This window comes from Sinocyclocheilus rhinocerous, unplaced genomic scaffold (assembly GCF_001515625.1).
Source record: "Sinocyclocheilus rhinocerous isolate Xijiao unplaced genomic scaffold, SAMN03320098_v1.1 scaffold950, whole genome shotgun sequence".
Classification (NCBI taxonomy): Eukaryota; Metazoa; Chordata; class Actinopteri; order Cypriniformes; family Cyprinidae; genus Sinocyclocheilus; species Sinocyclocheilus rhinocerous.
In genome coordinates, this window is record NW_015637169.1 from 147,677 (window position 1) to 171,677 (window position 24,001).

The window sequence follows — 24,001 nt, forward strand, 5'->3', positions numbered from 1 at the left end:
ATTTTGTTTTATTTGTAACTCTTTGGTAGATACATTTATAATTTCTATTACATTACTACTACTACTGTTACTACTAATAAAACAGATCTCTGGGGGCCCCAAAAGTGCGTGGGCCCTTAGAATCGTCCTAACTTTCCCCCCCCTTTAGCGGCGCCCCTGACTGTACCTTTGAGGTTTCAGTCCAACCCCAGATAACATGTAAAGAAGTTTGCTTGAAGTAGTATAAATGTCTAAACCTTGTATATTGTGTTTTACACGGTAGATGTGCCAGGATCTTTTTTATACGTGTTTCTTGGTTTAATCACTATTTAGATTCAAACACTCATTTAATAGAATTGACAGTCTTTCTTCCTGTGGTAAGCTGTGGAAACATCTCGCACACTTCTGTTTTAAATTGAATGCAGAAACAGGAAGAGGAAGTATATTGTAGTCTCTACTCTCTTCTCTCTGACTGATAAGCTCTCTGCCGGCTGTCAGGAAGAGCTTGTTCGTGAGGAGGATGAAGGAGACCGATCGAGCTGCTCGCCGGGTATTTTATCAACTTCTGTGTCTTCTGACATGCTGTATTTTCTTACGTTTATAGCGTGCTGTCTCCCGAACATGCAACTATTGATTCATTAGAATAGTAATGAACTACAGTGAAGTCATTTCCTCACAGTAACTGTTGTGTCTGTTTGTACACAGTAAGTGTTTTCATTGCACAAGACCGGTCTGTTAGCATCATACTAGCACTCTTATCTTTTTTACTGGGTTTGAACTCTTTGAAATGTTTCATTTCATGTATATGTATGTATAGTTTTTTATTTGTGCACATTTGATGTGCGTAGTTGATTTTGCTCTTCTGAAACCAACCAACCAATCAATCTATTGTTGTGTAACAGTGCAAAATTATGTCCCAAGAATGAGTATTTGTAAATCTCTTTGTAAACCTGTTGGGCAGTCAGAGTTTAATTAGTCATTTTGCCCTACTTTCATCCTTGATAGCTGACTAAATGTCTTCATCTTTGACTTGAGTTCTTGTTTTCTTCTAGTGCTCCAACTCAAACTTCAGCAGAGACGGACTCGAGAAGAACTGGTTAACCAGGGGATCATGCCACGTAAGGAGCACTCATACTCTCCTACTAGTACTAGTTAATAATCTGTTGCTACTATAGGCAGTTCTGTTAGCTTGTAGATTTGAGGATCTCAGACGTTCTGTAGCACATCCCGATTGTTCCTTTGGTCTGATTTTGAAGACATTTTCCTTCCTTGAACAAGATTCGTCCTACACCTGGTTCATGGTTTTCATCTTTATGTGAGTCTGGGTGAAATGTAGATGCCTTGTGGTTAGACCTAGTAGGTATAGCTAGTCTCGCTCATCCTGTCTAAGATGCTGATTTGGTTTGGTAAACATAAGATAGAGTCAAACTTCCTTTGCGTTGTGGTTTTTCTCTGAGCATGAAAGGTTGGCCCATTCATCTCAAAACTACAACATTTCGAGCTTAACTGTCAGGTCATCACTATTCTGATGGTGTCAAGGTTTCCATCTCGTGTTGGCTGGAGATGTATGGTTTGATTTAAGTTAGTTAAAATGTAAAAGATAGATTGCATGATGATTTGAGTGCTTAATGATGAGTAAAACGAGTAACCGGAGGACTCACCCAAAACATGGATCCCAGTGTAAGTTGAACAAGCTCTTTTTGAAGTCAAAACTTTAAAGTAGCGTAGCCCAAATTACTCAACAGATCTCTTTCTCTTTTCCTTTTATACACTTGTTCTCCCTCACCAAGTGTCTTATACAAGAATTACCAAATTATATTTAATACCTCAAGTTTTAGGTTACTATTGCTCATAGCTAAGATGGTGTATTAGCAGAAAGTTTGATTCAATTAATTAAATGTGGCGCCCACCTCTGTTAATGTTGTTTGGGTCTAGGTTCATTTGAAGCCACTTTTGTATCAGTGCAAAAGGATGGTTCTGTTACACTTTTTTTGTAGTGGTTGTCGAGTTTAGTCAAGCGAGAAGTTTGAGTCACGTCATTCTAGTATCTCTATAGGCATTTATGTTAAGCATATTGTTGACACTTAACTGAGACTTTAACACTAAAGTTGGCTCACACAGGATGCACGGTTTAAAACAACGCAACACTTTAGACACTTAAAGGTTCATGATTAATTTAGCAGCCTTTGAGAACATTTTAAATGCTGTTTCGTGCACCTCTTATGGGTTATTCCAGTGTACTCCAATAATAGTTTTACAGTGTTTTTCGTATTATAGGATCATGATTAATTTAAAGGGGTCATATGATGCTGCTAAAAAAAACATTATTTTGTGTATTTGGTGAGACTCACACCTGAAGCGCGCGCACAAGCCGCATCTCGCAAAGCGTATCTTCCGTTCTGCCGCACACATGCAAAGTGCATGCCACACACAGAGAGACGCGTTTCAGATGGCGCGCGAACACCGAGTTTTGCACAGCCCTACTTCCATGTTACAAATTTAATTAACGTGAATAACTAAAATATCAAAGAAAAAAAGTAGTAGCAGTGTTTCCATGTTTTTAAGAGAACAAAATTGGAGAAGTTGTTGCAAAGAAGTTGTACACTTTTATTTTATTTTATTTTATCAGTGAGATTACCAGCAGTTATTACCCATGTGCAACAAGCATTGGCAAACAGAATCTGACCTGTTTTTGTTTCCAAGTTACCAACGCTTATCATGTACAGCCGAAACATATAACCAGTAAGTTGCAATTGTGTGCCATCCTCCGATCTCCAACTTTACTCCTACACAAAACATTAGACTTAACCTTTTGACGATATCTGGAGGAAAAACACTAGTTGTGTAATCCAAATGATCAGATTGATGTGATGCTTGAAGCTATAGAGTTTAAAACAGACCTTTGCTCTGACCCTTCATCTGCATCTGAATATAAGTTTGCATTTTAAGTATTTAGAGACGTAAATTCTCTCATTTCATTCTCTCAAATATGCAGATGCCATGTAACCACCTCGTTTTGTCTCCAGAGATATGGATTTGCGAATCAAAGATTGAATTGTTTGCGAAAACTTTGCGTTTCTTTTTTTTTCCCCCATTTTAATTTACAGTTGTGAAGTTTAATCATATCTGTTTCCAATGCTTTATGTGCCAATTTCATCTACAAAAATCATGATATGATTATAGATTTACATGCATCCCTTTTTAAACCATGCACACGACACGTACTAATAAATTTGACATCAATTTATGTTTGATTTCTAATAAACATTGTTTGTGTGACTGGCCCTTTAAAGAGGCGTACCAATAATGGAAGCACCGAAATCTTGCTTAAGATCTCTTCTTAGAATCATCTGAAAAAGAAAAAGAAATGAAAGCCAGAAAAGCAGAAGCAGAGGGTTCAAATAAGGTGATGGTTCCCCTAAGTAGTTTTATGTAATGCTTCATACTGGACACATAATATCTTTCAGCATCTTCCAGTTTGAACCCAGTGTCTGCTGATATCAGCATCTCATTTGGCACACTGACTGACTGTCAACACTGTTCAACCAGCAACAGTGAAGCCATAGAAAATACTAAGAAGCTGTTTCTTAGAGATCTCCTTAATTGTAACACATGTTTTATAAATTATCTTTTTAGCATTCTATACTATCCATCTGTCATGTTGATTCATTGAAAACTGCACTGAAGATTTGAGCGTATGGTTACAGGGACTTTCTGCTCAAATTCTGATTATATCAGTCTTATTTAATCGTTTATTTATTTATTCATTTATTTGTATTTATTTTATATTCTTTCTTTTATTTTGCATTTCTTTTATTTCCATTTCTTTCTTTAACTTTCTTTTGTTCTTTTATTTTCATTCATTTTATATCTTTCTTTGATTAGATTTTTTTTTTTTTTCATTTATTTAATTTTTAATTCAATGCATAAAATAGCACTACCTATCCAGTATTACTTAAATATGTGTCCTGAGAAATTAATTTCTGGGACAAATGAAACATGGCATGTTTGCGTTAACCAATCATAGAAAGTAGGTTTGGGAAACTTGTTTGAAAACAGTCATTATTTTTGCAGTTTTATTTGAATGTTAAATGCATACATGTACTGTAGTAGTGCAGAAAATGCTCACTGCAGCATTAAGTTTTAAGAATTAAAATTAAAATCTAAATGTTTCAATTGCTTTAAATCTGATTTGTATTACGGACACTAAATGTATAGATTACACATTTGCATGCTAAAACATGAGTCTAAGATGGAGATATATTTAGTGCACTCTTACTCATAGTGAGTGCATGACTAGCCATGCTCTTCATTTGGGTGGGTTACACGCACACACACACACACTCAGTTGAGCCATTGAGCAGGTGATAAGCAGTGTATTTAAATATATGCCATGTTTCCCATTATATCTGTTAGTAAAAGGTCAGACGCCTGCTATAATCATCAAAGCCATTTGCTTTCCATTTGCTTTCCAAATCATTTTGATTATACAAAGCAAACTAGATACTCTGAAGAGAGAATATAGGAAGTCGTTTGGTTAGAAAGGGTCTGTCCAGGATAGAAATAAACAGCAATGACAGCAGATGGCAGCCTAGGGGATCTTTACAGCGCTCACCCAATAACTGTCTGGATCTAAATATGGATCCCAATGGGAAGGAAGAGCAACCAGCAAATGTGCAAATGCGTATCTGCACTTTCAGAATATTCCTGAGCCCCACTTTCACTGTCTTCTCCCTTTCACTTCCTGTGCTGGCTTGCATTTCCTGTCAACTTGAATGCACTCTTTCGCTCTTATCTGCCTTGTCTGATCACCCTTGACTGAGCTGCCATCTTCTACTCTCAAATGAATGCTTCCCCCATTAAAACCCATCGTTACAGCCTTCAGAAGAAGGACAGTTTGACCTTTGAAGCATCAGAACTCAGAACCACCAGGCCAGATTGTAAATGTAGTTGTCTGATGTCGAAAAACTTGTCTAACAGGGATATTGTAGTTTTGAATTTTTTATATATTTTTATTTTTTTTTCTGTATTTAATTGAATATATTCAATATATATTTTCACAAGCTATTATTACATTTATCCCATAAATTATATATTTGTTTTTCTGTATTTGTGGCTTTGTGTGATACTCATTCATTGTAGGCAGGGAGTAATATATCATGGACATGAAAAGGAGTCTTAAATGTACATATACCAATTTTACATGTTTTTTCTATAGAATTTTTGCAATATTATAAAAGAGAGAGATTTAAAAAAATAAAAATGTCTTGTAGTATGCAATATAAAAGTAGGAACAACAATTGTTTTTGCCCCAAATATATATAAACCTTATCTAGGCCTATGTATAATATTGACAACTATTGTGAGTTCATTATTTATTATTATTATTATTATTATTTTCAGTTTGTCATTTTAATTAAGGTTCATTTAAATGAATGAGCACTGAAGAAAGCATGTTCTGAAACGTCTGCTCTTTGGTCTGTTTTTAATACACTTTGCTTGATTTGCAATGATTTTTTTTCAAAGTATTTTAGTGTAGTTTGTTTTTCAATTTAGTTTTTATTTCAGGAAGCGTTCATGAATTTTTGCATGCGTTGTTAGTATGCGTGGATGCTGATAACACTGTTTTGTGAGTGATTTAGTCAAAGGAAACGTGTTCTGTTTTAGAAACACTTAAGTTTGCATTATCATCAGCACGATGAATCACATATCCAGCATGCAGTTCAGAAAGGAAATCTGAAGATTTGAGCCTGAATCTTGATGGGGATGTGGTTACAGGGACTTTCTGCTCAAGTTCTGATTACATAAGCTAAAACAACATGAAATCATTGGATACTCTAGAAAGCCTCTACAGACGTCTACAAATGCAGTTATAAGAGGTTTTACAACATAAACTGCCTGTGCCCTAATTTTCACCTTTTTAGCCTTGTTAATTTCTCATCTGCAGATAAACGACAAACATCGCCATGTCTTTGACAGTGGAGGACCATTGTGAATATAGGATCCTCATTTAATGCACAATCAGCTTTAGTAATTGGCCTGTTCAAGATTTTCTGTCAGATAATGCGACCGTATTTGACCCCAGTGATATAATGAATCCCTAATATCAAGATTAATGGGGTGTTAGAGCTGAAAATGATGATGAGACATCACACAGATCAAGGGGTTTTTCACACTAACCTCATCATTTCTCCCTCTCACACACACTTCTTGTTCTCTCTTCAGGCGCAGAACTGCATTTTGTGATTTTGCTGGTCAGGGTTAAAGGGCATTGTGTGTGGATGGATGCAGTGATATGAAAGGAGCTTGTGTGTTGCTGTGGGCAGTATGTGAACCACTCTGACCCGCAGAACAGAATCTCCTAATAAACAACTACTCCTCTTTTTCCTCTTGCTTTTTTCAAGCCCACTCTTTTTTGTTTCCATGTGCTGTCATTGCATTTCTCTCTTAAATTATATATTTGTCTGCTTTTCTGAATTTGTGACTTTTTAATTCTTAAAAAGCACATAGCATATACTGTACGTAGCAGAATTGATTTTACAGATTTTTTAAATGATTTACCATTATTTGTAATGTAATTAGTAAAACATTATTTAAAAAAAAGGATCGGATGAAAAGTTCAACAAAAATGAACTAGCAGTATGCAATAGAAAAGTAGGAACAAAAACCCTTTGAGTTGTTAAAAATGTTATTAAAAAAATGTTGTAGTTCTAGTTTTATTTTATTTTTTAAAAGTATAATGTTTTCAGTCTGCAAAAACTGAAAGTGATTTTACATGTTAGTAATAAATATAATGTATAGTTATACGTGTGTAATAAATATATGAAATGTTAAATATAATAAATTATAATATATCAATATATATATTATAATAAATGAAAGTTAAAAATAAGTAAATATACATAATACACACACAATGATGTTTTTGTATTTTTTCTCTATTTTTGTATTTATTTTTTAACTTTATTATATTATATTGGTGTATTAAATATGGGGCAGAAACACACACTCAAGACTGTGAACCTGCTGGATTAAACTGTCTCCCGGATTGCGATATTATTTTTAGATTTTGCGTGTACAAATGCGTATGTGTGCCTGGAGTAAAGAGGTGCAGTGTAATGTGTTGTTCCTGTATCAAGGTCTTTTAACAAGCATCTTTTTTCTCTCTCTCTCTGAATCTTTTTTTTAATACAAAAATAACATTTTTACCTGATCCAAAAAAAGCTGAAAAGTATTTGCACCTCACTGCGGTAAAGATGTTTCCTGTAATCTGCACGACGCAGATAACGAGTTTGCGATTTATGATTTTTCTCATTTACCGAAAAATGTTTTCTGTTCTCACAGCTCCTTTAAGAGAAACTTTATGCATTTATATATCTACTTTGGATTTAATAGTCTTATCTCTTTGTTTCTTTTTGCCTTCCAGCACTGAAAAGTTCTGCATCCTTTCATGAGCAGAGACGAAGTTTAGAACGAGCTCGGGTAAGTTTTTTTTTTTTTTTTAAATCATATCTTTCCAGTGAAGCCAAAATAAACTCTAACTTTATTTCTCATACTTCCCTCTTGTATCTCAGACCGAAGACTACCTGAAGAGAAAGATCCGCAGTCGTCCAGAGAAGTCAGAGCTGGTCAGGATGCACATTCTTGAAGGTGAGTATTTTAATAACGCCCCCTGCAGTTCAAACACTGACACACACCTCATAGAAAGACTATGGCTGCATCCGAGATCGCATACTCCCTGAGTAGGTACTTCTTTGGAATAAGCAATTACTTAGCGACTGTTTAAAAAGTATGTTCTATATAGTATTAATGTGAGTAGAACGAATGTAATCTGGATGTACTACATTCATTATGTTGTCTTTGTCACGTGACCTACCAGTGTCAGTTGTGTCACCTCACTGCCATTCACAAATCCTAGCAGTAGAATGTCCACCGTATGCATACAGTGGTGTGAAAAAGTGTTGGCCCCCTTCCTGATTTCTTATTTTTTTGCATATTTGTCACACTTTAATGTTTCAGATCATCAAACAAATTTAAATATTAGTAAAAGATAACACAAGTGAACACAACATGCAGTTTTTAAATGAAGGTTTTTATTATTAAGGGAAAACAAAATCCAAAACTACATGGCCCTGTAAATCTCACCATAAATAGCGGGGACTTTTTACCTACTGGATAATAAATACTGTGAATTCAGACATACTACTCACATAGTGTTTTTTTTTTTTGCTTACTATATAGTAGAGAAGTATGCAAATTCGGATGCAGCCTGTGCTTTAAATACATTTATTTAAAATGTGGTACGTACAATTTAAACTGAAGTACATGTAATGAACAATGTGATCATGCACATGATATGTATTTCCTGTATACAGAGACGTCAGCAGAGCCGTCTCTACAGGCCAAGCAGCTTCTGCTGAAACGAGCTCGTCTAGCTGACGATCTGAACGATAAAATCTCCCAGCGACCCGGACCGATGGAGCTCATTCACAAAAACATCCTTCCAGTGCACAGCAGCCTCAAACAAGCCATCATAGGTACTAAATTCAAGCAAGAAACATGATATTGTACACACCACAGTAAAGTTTTCTGCACAGTTTGCTGTTTAATAGGAGAAGTAGTTCCCCCTTGTGTCAGTACAGTTTAATGAATTTTAATTACTATAATTTTAACTACTATGTATATATTTTATGTCAAATTATACTGAAATGTTTATAAGATGGACTAACAATTTTGTTGATAATCTTTTTTTATTATAAATATTTAAATTGATAATTGAATTGTTTTTTTACCTGTAAATAAAAAAAAATATAATATTAACCGTAATTGAATAAGAATAACTATAAATATTAAAGAAAAACAAAAGCACAAATTTAGTGTTAACTGTGTAAGAAATTGGTTGTTGATTATTGTCATTATCAATTTTGTTGATTAGTTGTTGCAGTGTTAAATATATTAGCATTGGCCATTTAAAAAAATAAATCAGCCTAACATTCGCATTTATATTCCTCTCACTCCACATTTCCTCTGGATCATTCCCTTTTTGCCCTCAATCTACATCCATACACAGGCTCTCCAATACTCATTCCAGCACGTCATTAGCAGTGTGTGCGCATTCATCTTCATATTTATATCCCGCCACGTTCCTGCAGCGGTGCAGAGGGTGATCATTTAATGCAGAGTTATGGTAATGAGATTGCTGTGCGTCGAACACCAAGTTAAATTAATTAGAGGGGAATTTACATTCGTGTTCATAGAGTATACGCCACTCTGTGGTGGTATGAGTCGTTTAACCGTGAAGTTTGTGCAGCGTCACACAATGCAGCACAGTGAAGGAATGCTGAAAGACGTTTGCACAGAATGGCTTAAACTGTTTTAATCCCTAAATAACCTAATTAGAGAGTTAATGATTATTGGCATAATGCCACGCTCAAATTAAATATAAATATCATGCACTGGAGTTTAAAGGTTTTATTATTCACTCTGGGACAATATTAGTGCAACGTAAGTGGAATGTGGAAGCAGTGCACTAAAGATCAGAGGTTTCTTTCATGGTGTTTTATTTATTTATTTATCTTAATTTTTTTCTTATTTAAGATTACTGACTGTTGCTATTTCTACCACATTTTTTATTCATTCATTCATTCATTCATTCATTCATTTATTAAGAAAGTATTAGAAGTCTCATACAGTATGTGTGAGTTGTGGGCATAAATTATATTTTAATTCATGCAGCTTGTTAAGGAGAGGTGGGCTGTTACTTGACTAATCAAATGCCTGGCAGAAAAGAAAGCAAATACAATGCTGAAAATAAACCCCTTTTTAAAAGGGGTCATATGATGCGATTTCAATTTTTCCTTTCTCTTTGGAGTGAAATAAAAATAAATTTAAAATGAACAGAACAGAACTTGAGCCTGTAAGCAATCACATAGTAGCATGCTAAAAACCACTCAGAATAACTGTGTATCAACATTTTGACATTGTGGTAGTGAGGTTTTCTTAGGTAAACGTCACTTATACTTTCTTCAGAAAATGTGAAAATATTTTATGTTAAGCATCCTTTTTTCACTTTCTCTTTCTCAGAGACGGAGTTTCCAAAAGTAGAAGCGGGGAGCTCTTCGTTTGAAGAGGAAAGCAGTGACGCGTTCTCACCGGAGCAGACACTTCATCAGGACTCTCCCCTCGGTCAAGGACACTTACCTTTTCCACCTGAGATACCGGCCAATGAAACAACACCAAAACAGGTGCCGTATGTCAGTTTGCATACTTAAAAACATTTTGAGGAAAAAAATTCAAATGATCATTTTTAGACCTCAAAGTCATAAAAATGTATTTAATTAATGCAAAATGTTCAATTCAGATTAACTTGCCTGTTAAAGATTAGCCTTAAAATGTATTTTAAGGCAATGAATTTAGCTACATTTTAATGTTGACATGCAAATAGTCAATATTGTTATTCTTAACTAAAACGAAAACCATTAGAGGTTTTCATTATTTGAAATAAAGCTTATTAACTTAGTTTAAAATATGTAATAAAATACATATTTTTCATATAATATATTTATATTTTATTTTTAACTAACTTATTTCAGATAGTTGTCAATGCAACACTTCTAATTTTCATTTAAATTTACTAAATAGTACTAAAATGACTAAAACTGAAATGAAAATAAAGCTAAATATAAATATCGAAAATCAAAAGCACATAACATCACTAAACCTTAAACTAAAATATATGAATACATAGAATGATAAATCTCTGCATCACTGCACCCTACATTTTTTTCTTGTTAAATATGCATAATTTATGGTAATATAAAATTCAACTAACTAAACCAGTTATTATGAACAACTAAGGTAATGAATTTAGTGACGCTTTTTTATGTCAGTATAATTTTTGTTAACTAAATTTAAAACTATTAGAAATAGTTTTTATTTGAAAATAAAGCTTATTAAAAATTAGATTAAGAATATACAATAAAATATTTTAATCTAATGTTTGTTTTATTTTTAACCAACTTTTTTCAGCTCGTTGCCAGTGCATCTCTAATTGCCAATGAATTTCTGATTTTCATTTAAGTTTAAGTATTAAATGACTGAAATAAAAATTAAAGTTAAATAGAAGTATCAAAGGTCAAAAGTACTAAACCTTAAAATTAAAATTTAAATGAAAACTAATAAACATAAAAATAAAAGCTAATTCAAAATATTATTATTAGTAGTAATAATAATTATAAATATAGCTGCAAGCAGCAATTACGGGGCCAAGCACTACAGAAGCAAGCATCAAACCAACTGCAGAAATGAGTAATTGAAGCCATTTTAGGATGATTTTAGTCAAAACGGCTGAAAAATCATAAATACAACCTCTAGTAACATGATTTATTGGCTTATCACGTTTGAACAATAGGTGGCGCTGTTATCAAATCGATGTGGTGTGTTCTGTGTGAGTTGACAATGGCACACACAAAGTTTGGTGTCAATATGCCAAAGCATTGCAGAGATACAGCCTCAAGTGTCATTTTGGCACCATGCCTCAAATTCGTTGCTGTGGTATGCGAAAACGGTTTTGTCTATCAACACAAAAATCCATAACTTTTTGTCAGCATGGCCTGAAGATGATATGATTCGATTTTGGTGAAAATCGGACCAACGGTCTAGGAGGAGTTCGAAAAAGTAGGTTTTTAAAGAAAATCAAAATGGCGGACAGGAAGTTTGGCTGACTATGGCAACATTGGTATCACTGTTCTCAGCATGTCTCAAAACTGTTTGAGTACTTTCAGGTCATTGTCTCGATGGTACATAAAAAGTTCCTAATGGTACACCAATGCATTCGTAAAATATAGCATTTTATATCATAATACTCTATTGTAGTCGATGGCAATTTAATGTTTTGTTCAGTTATAGTGTTTGCCTGACGAAGGTCTTTGACCGAAACGTTGCTATTTTTAACTTTTTTGAATAAAGAGAGAATAACAGCGTGCAGATCTTTTTTCTATTATTTGATGTACCTTTTGAATGTGCATACTTTGGCCCTTTCTTTTTGTTCAATTATAGCGCCACCAAGAGGCACAATCCCACCAAATTTTGTATGTGTCCTTAGAGTGTGCCCATACATATGTGTGTCAAATTTGGTGAAAAAAACTCATTTTGTTTTGGAGTTATAGACATTTTTATATATGAGAACAGAAAAAATGACTGATGGCTGATTTTGTTTGCATTTTTTTGGCACTTACTATCAAAATTTTGGCAATTAGGCATTAGCGTGTAGCCGGCACACTATGTTTCCAAATTTCCTACAGAGGTTTCGTGTCGTTCAGAGTAACGGTTTCGAAGATATTAGCAAATGTTTTTTAAGCGCTAAAATGCAACGTTGCACAAACCATAAGGCAAAACCTGGCATGTTTGGTATCACTGGACTCGCCAAGGATTCAGGAGTCTAAAAAGACTATTTTTACTCCCGTGAAAATAAGTCGACCTCACACAAAGTTATAAGCATGTGAATATTTGATTTTACCACTAGGTGGTGGTGGCTCGAAACTTCTCAGGCTCCTTCAGGGCATCGTGCTGATGACTCATACCAAGTTTCGTAATGATACGTCAAAATGGCCAACGCCCAAAATGGGTGACATGAAAATTGGGTATCACTCGACTCGGCATGCTGCACCTAATCTAAAGAGACCAGTTTTGTGATTTTTGGCCAAACCATTCAGAAGTTATAAGGAAAAATATGCATTTTTCATATCTCCTGACCACTAGGTGGCACAGCGCCGAAACACTGCAGGTAGTCTCAGGTCATGCTTGTTATAACACACACCAAGTTTGGTCTCAATACACCAAACCGTTGCGGAGATATAGCCTCAGATCCATTTTTGCATGCTTTTCGTCGAATTCGTTCGTGCATTATTCGAGAACGGTTTGACTAATCAACTTGAATTCTATAACTTTTTGCCAGCATGGTCTGAAGATGATCTGAGCAAATTTTGGTGAGAATCAGATAAAACGTCTAGGACGAGTTCGAAAAAGTATTTTTTTTTGAACAATTAAAAATAGCAAAAAAACTAAACCTTGCGATTTTTGAATTTTGGTGTTCATTCTATTGGATACAACAGGTGCCATCGTACCTTCTGTGCTTGGCCCCTAATAATAAAATTCTTCAAACAGTATCAGTGGCATGTCAAAAGTATGTACTTTCCCATCACCAGTAACATATATACCTTTAATGCACAGAATGCAAATTAAGTGTCTCAAATAGGTGGTCTCAACTTTTAATTAAACCTGCACAAATCTTGGCAGTTTGAGTAAATCCCCTCTAAGGTTAACAAATGAATAATCTATCATCATCAGAATATCACACACTTTGAAGTCTTCGTGTAGCTCGTTGTGCTCAGTCAGCTCTCAAGAGCCCTGAATTATTTGCAGTGCTCACCATCTTCATTCAGCTCGTTACACAGACACATTCGCACACACTTATTCTAACAAGCATGCGTGTAATCGCACTTGATCATCTGCATGCATTAATGTTTTGGTCCTGTAGTCGCATTTACACACATACGCCTGTGCTCTCTGAATGCAGTCACGCAAACACGATGGAGTTCCTCAAGTTCATGTGCTTCTCTGGATTTTCTTAGGTCCCGCCCCCTCCTCCTCCTCCTCCTCCACCACCACCACCACCACCGCTGCCAAACACAGCTGGCCCCGCCCCTCAGCAGAAACTAACCAATGGAACAACAGGCCACAAGAATGCAGTCACGCAAACACGATGAGTTCCTCAAGTTCATGTGCTTCTCTGGATTTTCTTAGGTCCCGCCCCCTCCTCCTCCTCCTCCTCCACCACCACCACCACCACCGCTGCCAAACACAGCTGGCCCCGCCCCTCAGCAGAAACTAACCAATGGAACAACAGGCCACAAGCAAGCTCCTGCACTACAAAAGGTGACAGTTCCTCATTTAACCCAGGACAGGGAATTACAGTTTTAAACTCTTGCACAAGTGCGATAATGCCACAAGATAAATCCTCTTTCATGCTAATGTCTTTCTGTCTCTTTTAGGGTGGTAAAGTGGGTAGTGAGCGCCCAATTCAGCGCTCTAAGAAGGTGAGAGACAACAAACCAAAGGTGAAGAAGCTGAAGTATCACCAGTATGTTCCTCCAGACCAGAAACCCGATCGTGAGCCTCCACCTCTGCTCGACGACTCCTATGCCAAACTCCTCTATCAACAGCAGCTCTTCCTCCAGCTGCAGATCATCAACCAACAGCAGCAAAACTACAACTACCACACCATCCTGCCTGCTCCACCCAAGTAAGATATGCCAATAAGATATGCCAGACACATTTCTGATTATTACCAATGCTGAAACCAGCTGTGCTGCTTCACTTTTTTGTAGAAACCATGAAACATTTTTTTGATCAATAGGAAGTTCAAAAGAACAGTGAAATAGTAATCTTTTGTAACATTATAAATTACTTTACTGTCACTTTTGATCAATTGAATGCATCCTTACTGAATAAAAGTAAATATATATTTATAAATATTTATAATATAAATATATATTTATAATTTGTAATATTATGTTGTTGAATGTTTTAAACTGTATCTGTCATGTAATAGCTGGTGAAGCTGACATGCAAAAAAATTAAATGCAATTAACATTATAATAAAATTTGTATACACTTTATTTAGGCCTCCTGCTGATCAGCAGCCTGCCTCAGCCAATTGCCCATCGCCATCCAAAAATGACACGCCCCCCCAATCAACATCCACTAATCTGACTGGTCAGAATCAGCAGACCACTGCAATCGGAGGTGGAATTAAAATAGGACCCCTGCCTCCCAACTTGGATGAGCTGAAGGTTGAATCCCCTGCTGTGATGATAACTCTTAAGTTCAGTACTGATCACTGACTGGGAGTCTAATGAACTCCTGTCACATCCTGTCATTCTCTTCACTTCCTGCAGGTGGCAGAGCTGAAGCAGGAGTTAAAAGTGCGGGGCTTAACCGTCTCAGGCACCAAAAATGACCTTATTGAGCGGCTGAAGAATTTTCACGAGCAGAACGGTGGCACCAACGCACCAACAACATCTAAAACCAACACACCACCAGCCCTTGTAGTGGGAGGAGTCTCTTCCTCCACCCAATCAGCAGACAGGAGCGTGGGGGTTGCTTCCTTCCCATTCGTTGCGACTGCAGAAAGGGGCGGAGCTCAGATGACAGTGCCTCAGATAATGCAGTTTGGTAGCACTAGCTCCTCCCCTCCGGTTTCCCCCGCCCACTCAGAGCACTCATGGACTGGAATGAGCCCAGATGAAGCGAGCTGTAATGGGGATGCTTTTGGGGAAATGGTAAATGTCTCCTATGCTTTTGTGCTGCTAGTCTTCAAACGAATAAAAATGGGTAACTTCAGGATAAGCAGTTGTGAAACGTTATCAAGTGTGTAAAAAGTGACATTTACAGATAAGCTTACCCTGTGTCTGCTGTGGAAGTGACCAGTGAAGCGTTGCACCACAGCAGCTAGAGGCTGATGCATGTGTCAAAGCTGCGAGTGTTCACTCACCACAAACCATTCGATGTGAGCTTGAGGCAACACATTATTAATGAAATCAGTTATATCAAAATAATAGTTAGGTTAGATTTCTTTAGTAGAAATCTGGTGGTTATGAAATTGATAAAAATATATTAATTTATATTAGAATTTAAATACATTTAGTTTAAAAATAATATTTAATCTAGACTTCAGCTATCTTTGTTTTTAAAGAAAATCTGTTAGTCTAAATATTGATAATATCATAAGTATTTTATTAATAAAAATAAAAGGAGTTTACTTCAAAATAATAATTAGGCTAAACTTCAGCAAAATAAAAGTAAAATTCCACTTTATTTTTAATGAAGATCTAATAGTTTATAATAGTTTAAAAAACATCAAAATAATAATAATAATAAAATTATATTATTCAGTAATTCTTTACATCTGTGTATGATATGAATATAAAATTGATTGCTATTTATATTTATTTATTTATTTGGTTAAAAATCAATCTATATTAGAATTTTTTAAAAATCATACCAGCTTTGCAGTAATGTTCAGTACATATTTAACAAATAAAATTCATAGCAATCAATTATTTCTTTCTTATGTGTATGAAAACCTACATGCAAATATTTTTTTAATTTTAACATAGTAGTAAAGTTGCTTTTTAAGTAGCTGTGCAGCAAGGCAGCAGTCGAAACGGTGCATCCATCAACTAATTGCACATTGCAGTATATGAACTGCTTCTAGTGTAGACTGTTGATTATGCGTGCAATGTAGTTTTGTGAAAGTATGGATTTATTACATTTATACAATTATATACTGTAGCTGTTTACTCAGAGTAAATTCTGAATAGCTCTTAATATTTATGTATTTGCCATTCCTGTCCCTTTCAGGTGACCTCTCCTCTTACCCAGCTCTCCTTGCAACCTTCTCCTCCTCTCCCTTCCACGGTCCGCATTAAAGAGGAGCCCAGCAGCCGGACGTCTCTATCCTCCTGCTGTCTGGTGTCCCAGTCTGCGGCACCCCCTATAGACAAGGACCAGATGCTGCAGGAGAAGGACCGGCGCATTCAGGAGCTCACACGCATGCTGCTGCAGAAACAGCAGCTGGCCGAATCTCTGCGCTCGCAGCTGAAGGGCAAGCGTGTGGGCGCGCCGGTCCGAGTGAAAGAGGAACTTCCTGGTGTCACTATGGAGCTGATCAGAGCGACCGTTAAGGAAGAGGTCATAGAGGTGATGGAAGACAGCGAGGTGGTGACAGAGCCGCAGGTGTTCCCGCAGGCAGGGCAGACGCAGCAGCAAAGGACGGTGGCTGCAATAGAGCTGGAGCAGGACCAGCAGCAGCTTATAATGCAACAGAATCGGCGCAACCTGCAGCAACAAGTACATCAGAGGAAGAGGAAAACACAAAAACAACAGCACAACCAACAAAAACAAGTCAGTCTAATTTCCTTTTTGAGATTAATCATATGAAGTGTTAACACTGTCATCTAAATAGAGTACTTAAAAAAACAGTTCCAAAACTAAATTCTGACTGGTTCCTGCTTTGAGTCATGATCCCTTCACGAAGGACCCAGTTTCTCAAAGTATAAACCAGGATAACTACCGCTAACTAAAACTAAACATTTTTTAAAATTAGATTAGATAAAAAATATTAGATGAAAAACTTGAAAAATGCTGCCTTGGCAACTAAATTGTACACACTAAAATTACTGGAAATAAATAAAAACTAAACAAAAAATAAATAAATCATAAAAGTTGGTGCCAGTAGCCTTGTGGGCAGTTCAAATCCCGACTTGAGGAACTTTCCCGATCCCGCCCCCCTCTCTATCCCACTTCACTTCCTGTCTCCTCTGCACTGGCCTATCATAATAAAGGATAAAATGCCAAAAATAAATATTACAAAAATAAAGTAAAATAAATCATAAAAAAGAGGAAAAACTAATAAATGACAAAAACACGTAACAAAATTACAAAATATTTAAATTAAAATATTTTATATTCTATTTTAAAAATTAAGACACCAATGAATTTACTTTTTCTGGTGGAATTGGACTACTTTTATACTGATGCCACAAGTTGTTTTTTAGGAGGTTTTGACTACCCAGAACATGATTTTTTGAGCGATTTTTGGTGCAATTTTGATGCTATTTTCCCCAGGAATGCGAGTCAGCTAGTTTGGGGTGTGATTGAGTTAGTTTTCAGTACCAGTTGGGCTGGTTTTGTTACGGAGACCTGGCAACCCTGGTTGTCACTGTATTTTCAGAGTACTTTTAGGAGAAAAAGGATTTTTACACTTTTTCTCTGAACATTTCCCTTGACACCCTAGCAGTACATCGCAGCCTCCTGGGGTTATGTTTGCGGCACAGCAGTAGTCAGACATTGAACTTTTATTGTAATGGAAAATCATGGCACATCTCATGTTTTCTGCTAACCTTTCTTCTTTTCCATTTTTCCAGCAGTTGCCTCAAGCACTTACCAACCAGCAGGCAAGTCCTGTTTCTTCATTCCCAGTGGATGTACTGAACTCGAACTCCACCCCCACCATAGTGACCGACAGCAATGGCAACCAGTTCCTTCTAACACTGTCGAATCAAAACACAGAGACACGGGCCAGAGGCCGCCGCGCCCAGAACAAAGTAAATAATCAGATTAAACTTGTGCCTCAGTGCTTAGAGATGTCAAAATCTATACAATGATCATGTAATCATTGATGTTTATGTCGTTTTCAGAGACTGCAGTCTACACCCACCATGTTTACCAACCAATCCGTGACTGAATTCCTTAACAAAAACAACCAATCAGAACAGCCCATACAAACCGTCATTTTGAAACAGCCAATCAAAAAGGTTAGTACAAAAACACTTTATTGCTGTGTTTTTACACACTTTTTTTTAAATTTTTTTTTTTTTATAGTGTGTGAAATTAAGTATACAACTTGAATGTGGAATACATACATGACCGTATTATTTTATGTAAAAATGTCTTACATTTTGTCAGTCTGATCAAATAATGAAAGGAGAAAAAGATAAGTCTCAGCTGATATTGCTTCTAGTTCAATCACCACATTCATTCTTTAAGCTGTTAATGTTAATAGTTATTATAAAACGGATAGTTCCGGTCCTTGATTCTGATTAGTTAAGCCACGTTCGAAGCTGTTGTAAATTACTCTACAAACATACACCTTTGTTTACGTTTGTCTGTTGCTTGGCAACCACTTTGTTGCAACCACAACTGATTCTATGGTGGAAGAATACTGTTTTTATTAATATCATTACACTTTATTTGCTCTGTTTTATTTTGTGAAACCGTACTACGTATATGGAATAGCCGTTTTATAAAAGCAATAAGCCCCGTGAAGCCGTGAATTTATAACAGCTAAGGGGGTTTTAGGCACTCCGCTTCGCGTCATGCTTAACAACGGCACTTAGCTTTTATAAATTCACTGTAAACCACGGCTTCTTGGGGCTTATTGCTTTACTCTATGATAGCTAATAGGGAAGGACTTTTGCAGAAAACTGCCATCATTCCTCCATATAAGTTAATGATATGTATAAAGCAACATCAATTATTCCTGACAAGTCATTGAACACGGTTATGAGACTTTTAAACCCACTTATTAAAATGACTAATCACAGTCACTGGTGTTCAAATGAGGGCTGCAGGCATGGGCTATTAGCCCATTAACATTGGGACTAATTGAGATGCATGTTTTTACTTTGACAGGCACTAAAGCCAGACCTAAATGTGACGACCAATTACAAAGCATCAAGCTGCACATCCATCTCATCACCAGCCAACATCCAACCGTTCTTCTCTCCAGTGGATTCCATGAACGACACTGAACCTGTCCCCTCATCTCCCAAAAACAACAACGTAAGTGTCTGGTTTGTGTACATACTAAAGATCTGTTCCAAAACCTGGTGTGCTAGACATCATAACTGAAAATTCTTGTCTTGGGGCCAGCAAGAATCTTTTCTAAAACTAAATAACAAAATCTATGTCATACGAGACAGGAATTCTAATAAGAGTTGTGTCTAGACTGCTATACGGCACAGATTCTGTTAGTGGAGTACGGATTTATAGGTCTGTGATATAAATAGAGCGCAGCTTGTTTGTGTTAACATCTTAAGACCTTTCCTAAGACCATCTTTAGACCATCCTAAGACATGCATGTTAACCGTTTTGATAGTTTGGCATGGTATCACGATCCTTACCAATCCTGCTTAATCTGACTCTAAAACCTCTCCTCTTTTTTTAACCACATTACATATAATTTTATCTCTGTTTTACACTTCTGTTTCTTCCCATCACGTTCTGTCATTTTGTGCTGTAATTTTTCATGTGGAGCACAAAAGGAGTGCTCTCATGCAGTTTTTTCATATAGTTCAATGGTGACCATGTCTGTCAATCTCCAAAGACATCAAAAACATAAAATAAGCACCACAAAAACAGGTCAAATGGCTACTACTATTCAAGAGTTCAGAATTCAGGAGACTTGGAATATATTAGTGTATTAATAATATGGGCTACTTTTATGGTGCATATGTTACGTTTTGGTGTATTTCTGTCCTGTAAACTACTGTTTATGGAGATGAACTGCATGGAAATTCATTAGAAATCACCTGTTAGTGTTCCATGCAAATAATGATAGAACGAAACCTTTAATATGCATCCATATCTGTCTGTCAGGAGGAGATGTGTGTGAGTTTGGACCAGCATGCTTTGCTCTCTCCTTCCACCTTGTGTTCACCCATAGCTCTTTGTCATCAGGTACTGTCTCGTCCTCCATCTCTCTTCCATCTTCTGTTGAACTTCTGTTGTTCCCCTGCGAAATTAACTTGTTTTTTTTTTCAAATTAATGTTTCTGACCATTAATTTGTGTTGAAATCCACGATTTGTCACCACTTGGGACTGATTTAGGATTTGTTATTCCCATTTCATTTGAGTGATTTCATGGATTTCGGGGATCAGATCCAAGGTCTGATTATTGAACGAGATCCCAATATCTAATGATGTTGATGTTTTTTCAGGAGAATCGCTGCCATCAGCAGGTTGACGACCTGTTTGACATCCTAATTCAGTGTGGAGGTGATTTTTCATATTTATTGTCATTTAAAGCAAGTTAGATGAGAGAAGCGTATAGCTGCTCACACTCTTTTTTTCCTGCATCCCACAGAAATCTCTGAGAATTTCAAAGCCGCACCTGATCCTGTTCTCGAAAGGCTTCGGCCGAACACGCCCCTTTCCTCAAGCTCCTCCCCTCTCAGTCTTTCCCGTCCTCCTGATATGCCCCTCAAAACTTTAATTTTAGAACCTCAGCCTCCTTCAATTAAGACGCACAGCAACTGTGACACAGGAGGTGGGCGTCTTGAAGATTTCCTGGAAAGCACTACTGGCAAACCTTTGCTGGGAGTGGAGCCAGGAGGACCGACGACGCTAATTGTTGACCTCCACAACCAAATGCTCAGCACACCGAGTATCCTAGACCACCCACGTTCCCCAATGGATACATGTGACATGAGTTTTTCCAGTCACTCGCCTTCAGATTTGATCGACTCCGCCCCAGATCCTATGGATTGGCTGGAGCTCGGAATGGCCGGGACTGGAGGGGAGGGGCCTGGGATGGTACATATGAATGGACACAGCTCCTCTAGCTTATTTTCCACAGACTTTTTGGACACTTCTGATATGAATTGGTCCAGCTTATAGCTCATGGGATATCGCAGACTGCAATATTTTTGGAAGGGCCTATTGTGGATTAGCTTCCTTCGCATAGTACAGTTTATATTTGTTTCCACCAGTGACTTTTCCAGTTTGGATTCAAGTATGGATTTTCGGAATACTAACTTAAATTGGATTATGTTACATATTGACAGACTTTATCCTTCACCTTTGCTTGCACAAATGCTCACACCCCTGATAGCACACATATGTCACAGAGCCGTTTACATATCGTTTTTATCTGGGTGTCATTTGTTCATCTGAAACACTTTGCTTAACCCTTTCAAAATTTGGATATTAGAACAAGATATTTTTGTGTTTTATCATTTAAAATACATGAATTGCTCTTATATTAATGACACTTAAAACGAGATGCTTACTAGATGATGGAGTCTTTGAAACGTCTCGGTGATGTATGTGTGCTTATGGAAATATCCATACGTTCAAGCAATATACTCTGATTTTGCATCAGTTTTAGCAAATTAATTCACTAAGTGCAGCTTTTGAGTTTCATTCACCTTTAAATTTGATTGTGGCATTAAAGGAATAGTTTTTCTGATTTTACCTGCTTTACCAAATATAGCTAGTAGACTTGTACATAACTCAATAGCTTTGAAATATACACCTGGATTTTACTATTTATAGTATTGAACCAATGTTGCTAAAAATTTTATAGCATAAGCCAACAGATTTTGTAACCCTTTTCTTAGCATTGACATTCATATGTTACCATAAGCGTATTAATATTAATAAAGATAATAATAATAGTAATAATAATTTATTTAATTAGTTATTATTGTTGATCAATAGTACTTAACACTGTTTAAATTCAGTTAGATCTTTGTTAAACAAGAGACCCTCAACAGGAACATGTATCCACAGCTACTAATGTTCAACATTTTGTAGATGTGCCAAAAATATTATTTTATGGCTATATAGATAGCCTGTAAGCTATTCAATATTTAATTGAAATATAATACAACAACTGAACTACGCTACTTTAGCTATTTTCTTTTTTCATTATGGAAAGACAAGCCATTCAAACCTTGTTTTTGTTAGCATTTGCTAGCATTGCAACCTGATGAGAGCTGCCAGATGAAGTTTTAATTGCGTAGTTAATTGCTATGTTAATAGTACAAGATTAAACCGTTCCCAGAGTGCTTGACAGTTAAGTGTATGACTCCGAACTAATAGCATTGTGTTACTCCTCGTCCTTGCCAGGTTTACATTACCAGTCTTCACCAAAGTGCAGTATGAGACTCATTTTTATCACAATTTAGCAAGCTTAAAAGAGGTATTAATGCTTCATATTTGTTAGATCCAGTTAATATTTTGATCAAACTGTGCATGCTATATACTGTAGAAGACATGGAGAGTTCTGGGAAATTACTTTATTACATTAAGTTTTAATTTAATGTTCTTAAAAATCAAACATGCCTGTACCTTTCAAAAATATTGTGTCCATAGATCTGAACGGGGATTTTGAAACATTTTACTGTATATATTTTGCATTGTATATGAACTAAAATGTTGTATATGCCTATCACAGTACACAGCGTACTGTATGTACTGCACTGTATTTTATCAATACTTCTGTCTGTAGGCTGAAGTTTTGATAAAGGAATATGAGCCTATAAGAGATGATGAATGTTTCTAAGATGATCTGAATGTATAGATTTTAGTGTATAAAAGATTAAAAGATATACACAAGACATAATCGCATTTAATCAATAAGGAACATTCAAATTTCAAGGACCCTCAAACACATTTGTATATTATTACAGTTACTTTCTTTATGCATTGCTTTAGTGTGCAGTTTTCGGTGCTTCTGCATATTGTACATGAGCTCAGGAATGAAGTGTGTGTGTGTGTGTGTGTGTGGTCATTTGGGGGAACAGCATTACTGTCCGCAGTATTCACGCTCTCCATCTGTTTGAATTTGCACTTACAGAGTTTTGGCTGGTGCTTCTTGTGGCCCAAATTGAACTTCATATCCACATGATCTCCAGTCCACCTGCTGTACTCTGGAGAATCAAACTCCTCAATGTTTCGTTGGCTGAATGTATTCATTTGTGGGGCTTCAGAGCCTCTCAGGGCTTAATGTCTTTAAGACTTTTTTATTTTTGGAAAATAAATTAAATGTTACAAATAACAATAAATTATCTGTGTGCTTTCCAGAAGGGAAATGGCAGTTTTTGTTTAAAAAAAAATGTGTGGGTTAGAATGTTTGACTAGTGCTCGGTATCATATATTCTTACATACATGTCTGATAGACATAACCCTAAACTAATGTATTTATAGCGGACTTCCTTAAAGGGACAGTTAACCCAAAAATGAGCAAGTGAATAATGATTACATTTCAGCACAAAGATATTTTATAGTTTCTGTAGACTTCAAATGTATGGCATAAGTCACATGGACAATTTTATTGTGCTTTTTTTTTTTTTTTTTTCATTTTGGAGCTTGACAGCCTGACTTTCATTAATATTTGTATAGCATAAAAACATTTCTTTTTAAGGTCACTTGGAAGAAAGAAAGTCATCAATTTGGGTGAACCATTCCTATAAGATTGACTTGAGGGGCTTTCGCACCAGAGGAACCTTTTCATAGTTCCTTGAACTAAGTTCCCACTTTTTGGTGTGTTTGCACCACAGGAACTAGGAACATATCCTATTTAGTTCTAGGAACTCCGTTTGGGGGAACTAAATTAGCTCCTATTTCAGAGGAGGGTCTAAAACAGTTCTACCAGTGACATAAATGTAGGCTGATT

The 24,001-nt window shown here is 36.3% G+C and overlaps 1 protein-coding gene across 1 annotated transcript in view; it reads left to right on the forward strand.

Moving 5' to 3' along the window:
* LOC107748785 (MKL/myocardin-like protein 1) overlaps positions 1-21,940 on the forward strand; it is a 44,369-nt gene extending 22,429 nt beyond the window's left edge. Inside the window, exons 3-18 of the mRNA XM_016563735.1 lie at positions 1,032-1,097; positions 7,406-7,461; positions 7,554-7,629; positions 8,355-8,516; positions 10,063-10,223; positions 13,783-13,914; positions 14,031-14,281; positions 14,663-14,831; positions 14,937-15,320; positions 16,402-16,944; positions 17,967-18,146; positions 18,240-18,356; positions 19,234-19,383; positions 20,200-20,280; positions 20,541-20,598; positions 20,687-21,940. Coding sequence (XP_016419221.1) covers positions 1,032-1,097; positions 7,406-7,461; positions 7,554-7,629; positions 8,355-8,516; positions 10,063-10,223; positions 13,783-13,914; positions 14,031-14,281; positions 14,663-14,831; positions 14,937-15,320; positions 16,402-16,944; positions 17,967-18,146; positions 18,240-18,356; positions 19,234-19,383; positions 20,200-20,280; positions 20,541-20,598; positions 20,687-21,219 — 3,119 coding nt within the window. The 3' untranslated portion in view covers positions 21,220-21,940. The remainder of the gene's footprint in view (positions 1-1,031; positions 1,098-7,405; positions 7,462-7,553; positions 7,630-8,354; positions 8,517-10,062; positions 10,224-13,782; positions 13,915-14,030; positions 14,282-14,662; positions 14,832-14,936; positions 15,321-16,401; positions 16,945-17,966; positions 18,147-18,239; positions 18,357-19,233; positions 19,384-20,199; positions 20,281-20,540; positions 20,599-20,686) is intronic.
* The last annotated feature ends 2,061 nt before the right edge of the window (positions 21,941-24,001 follow it).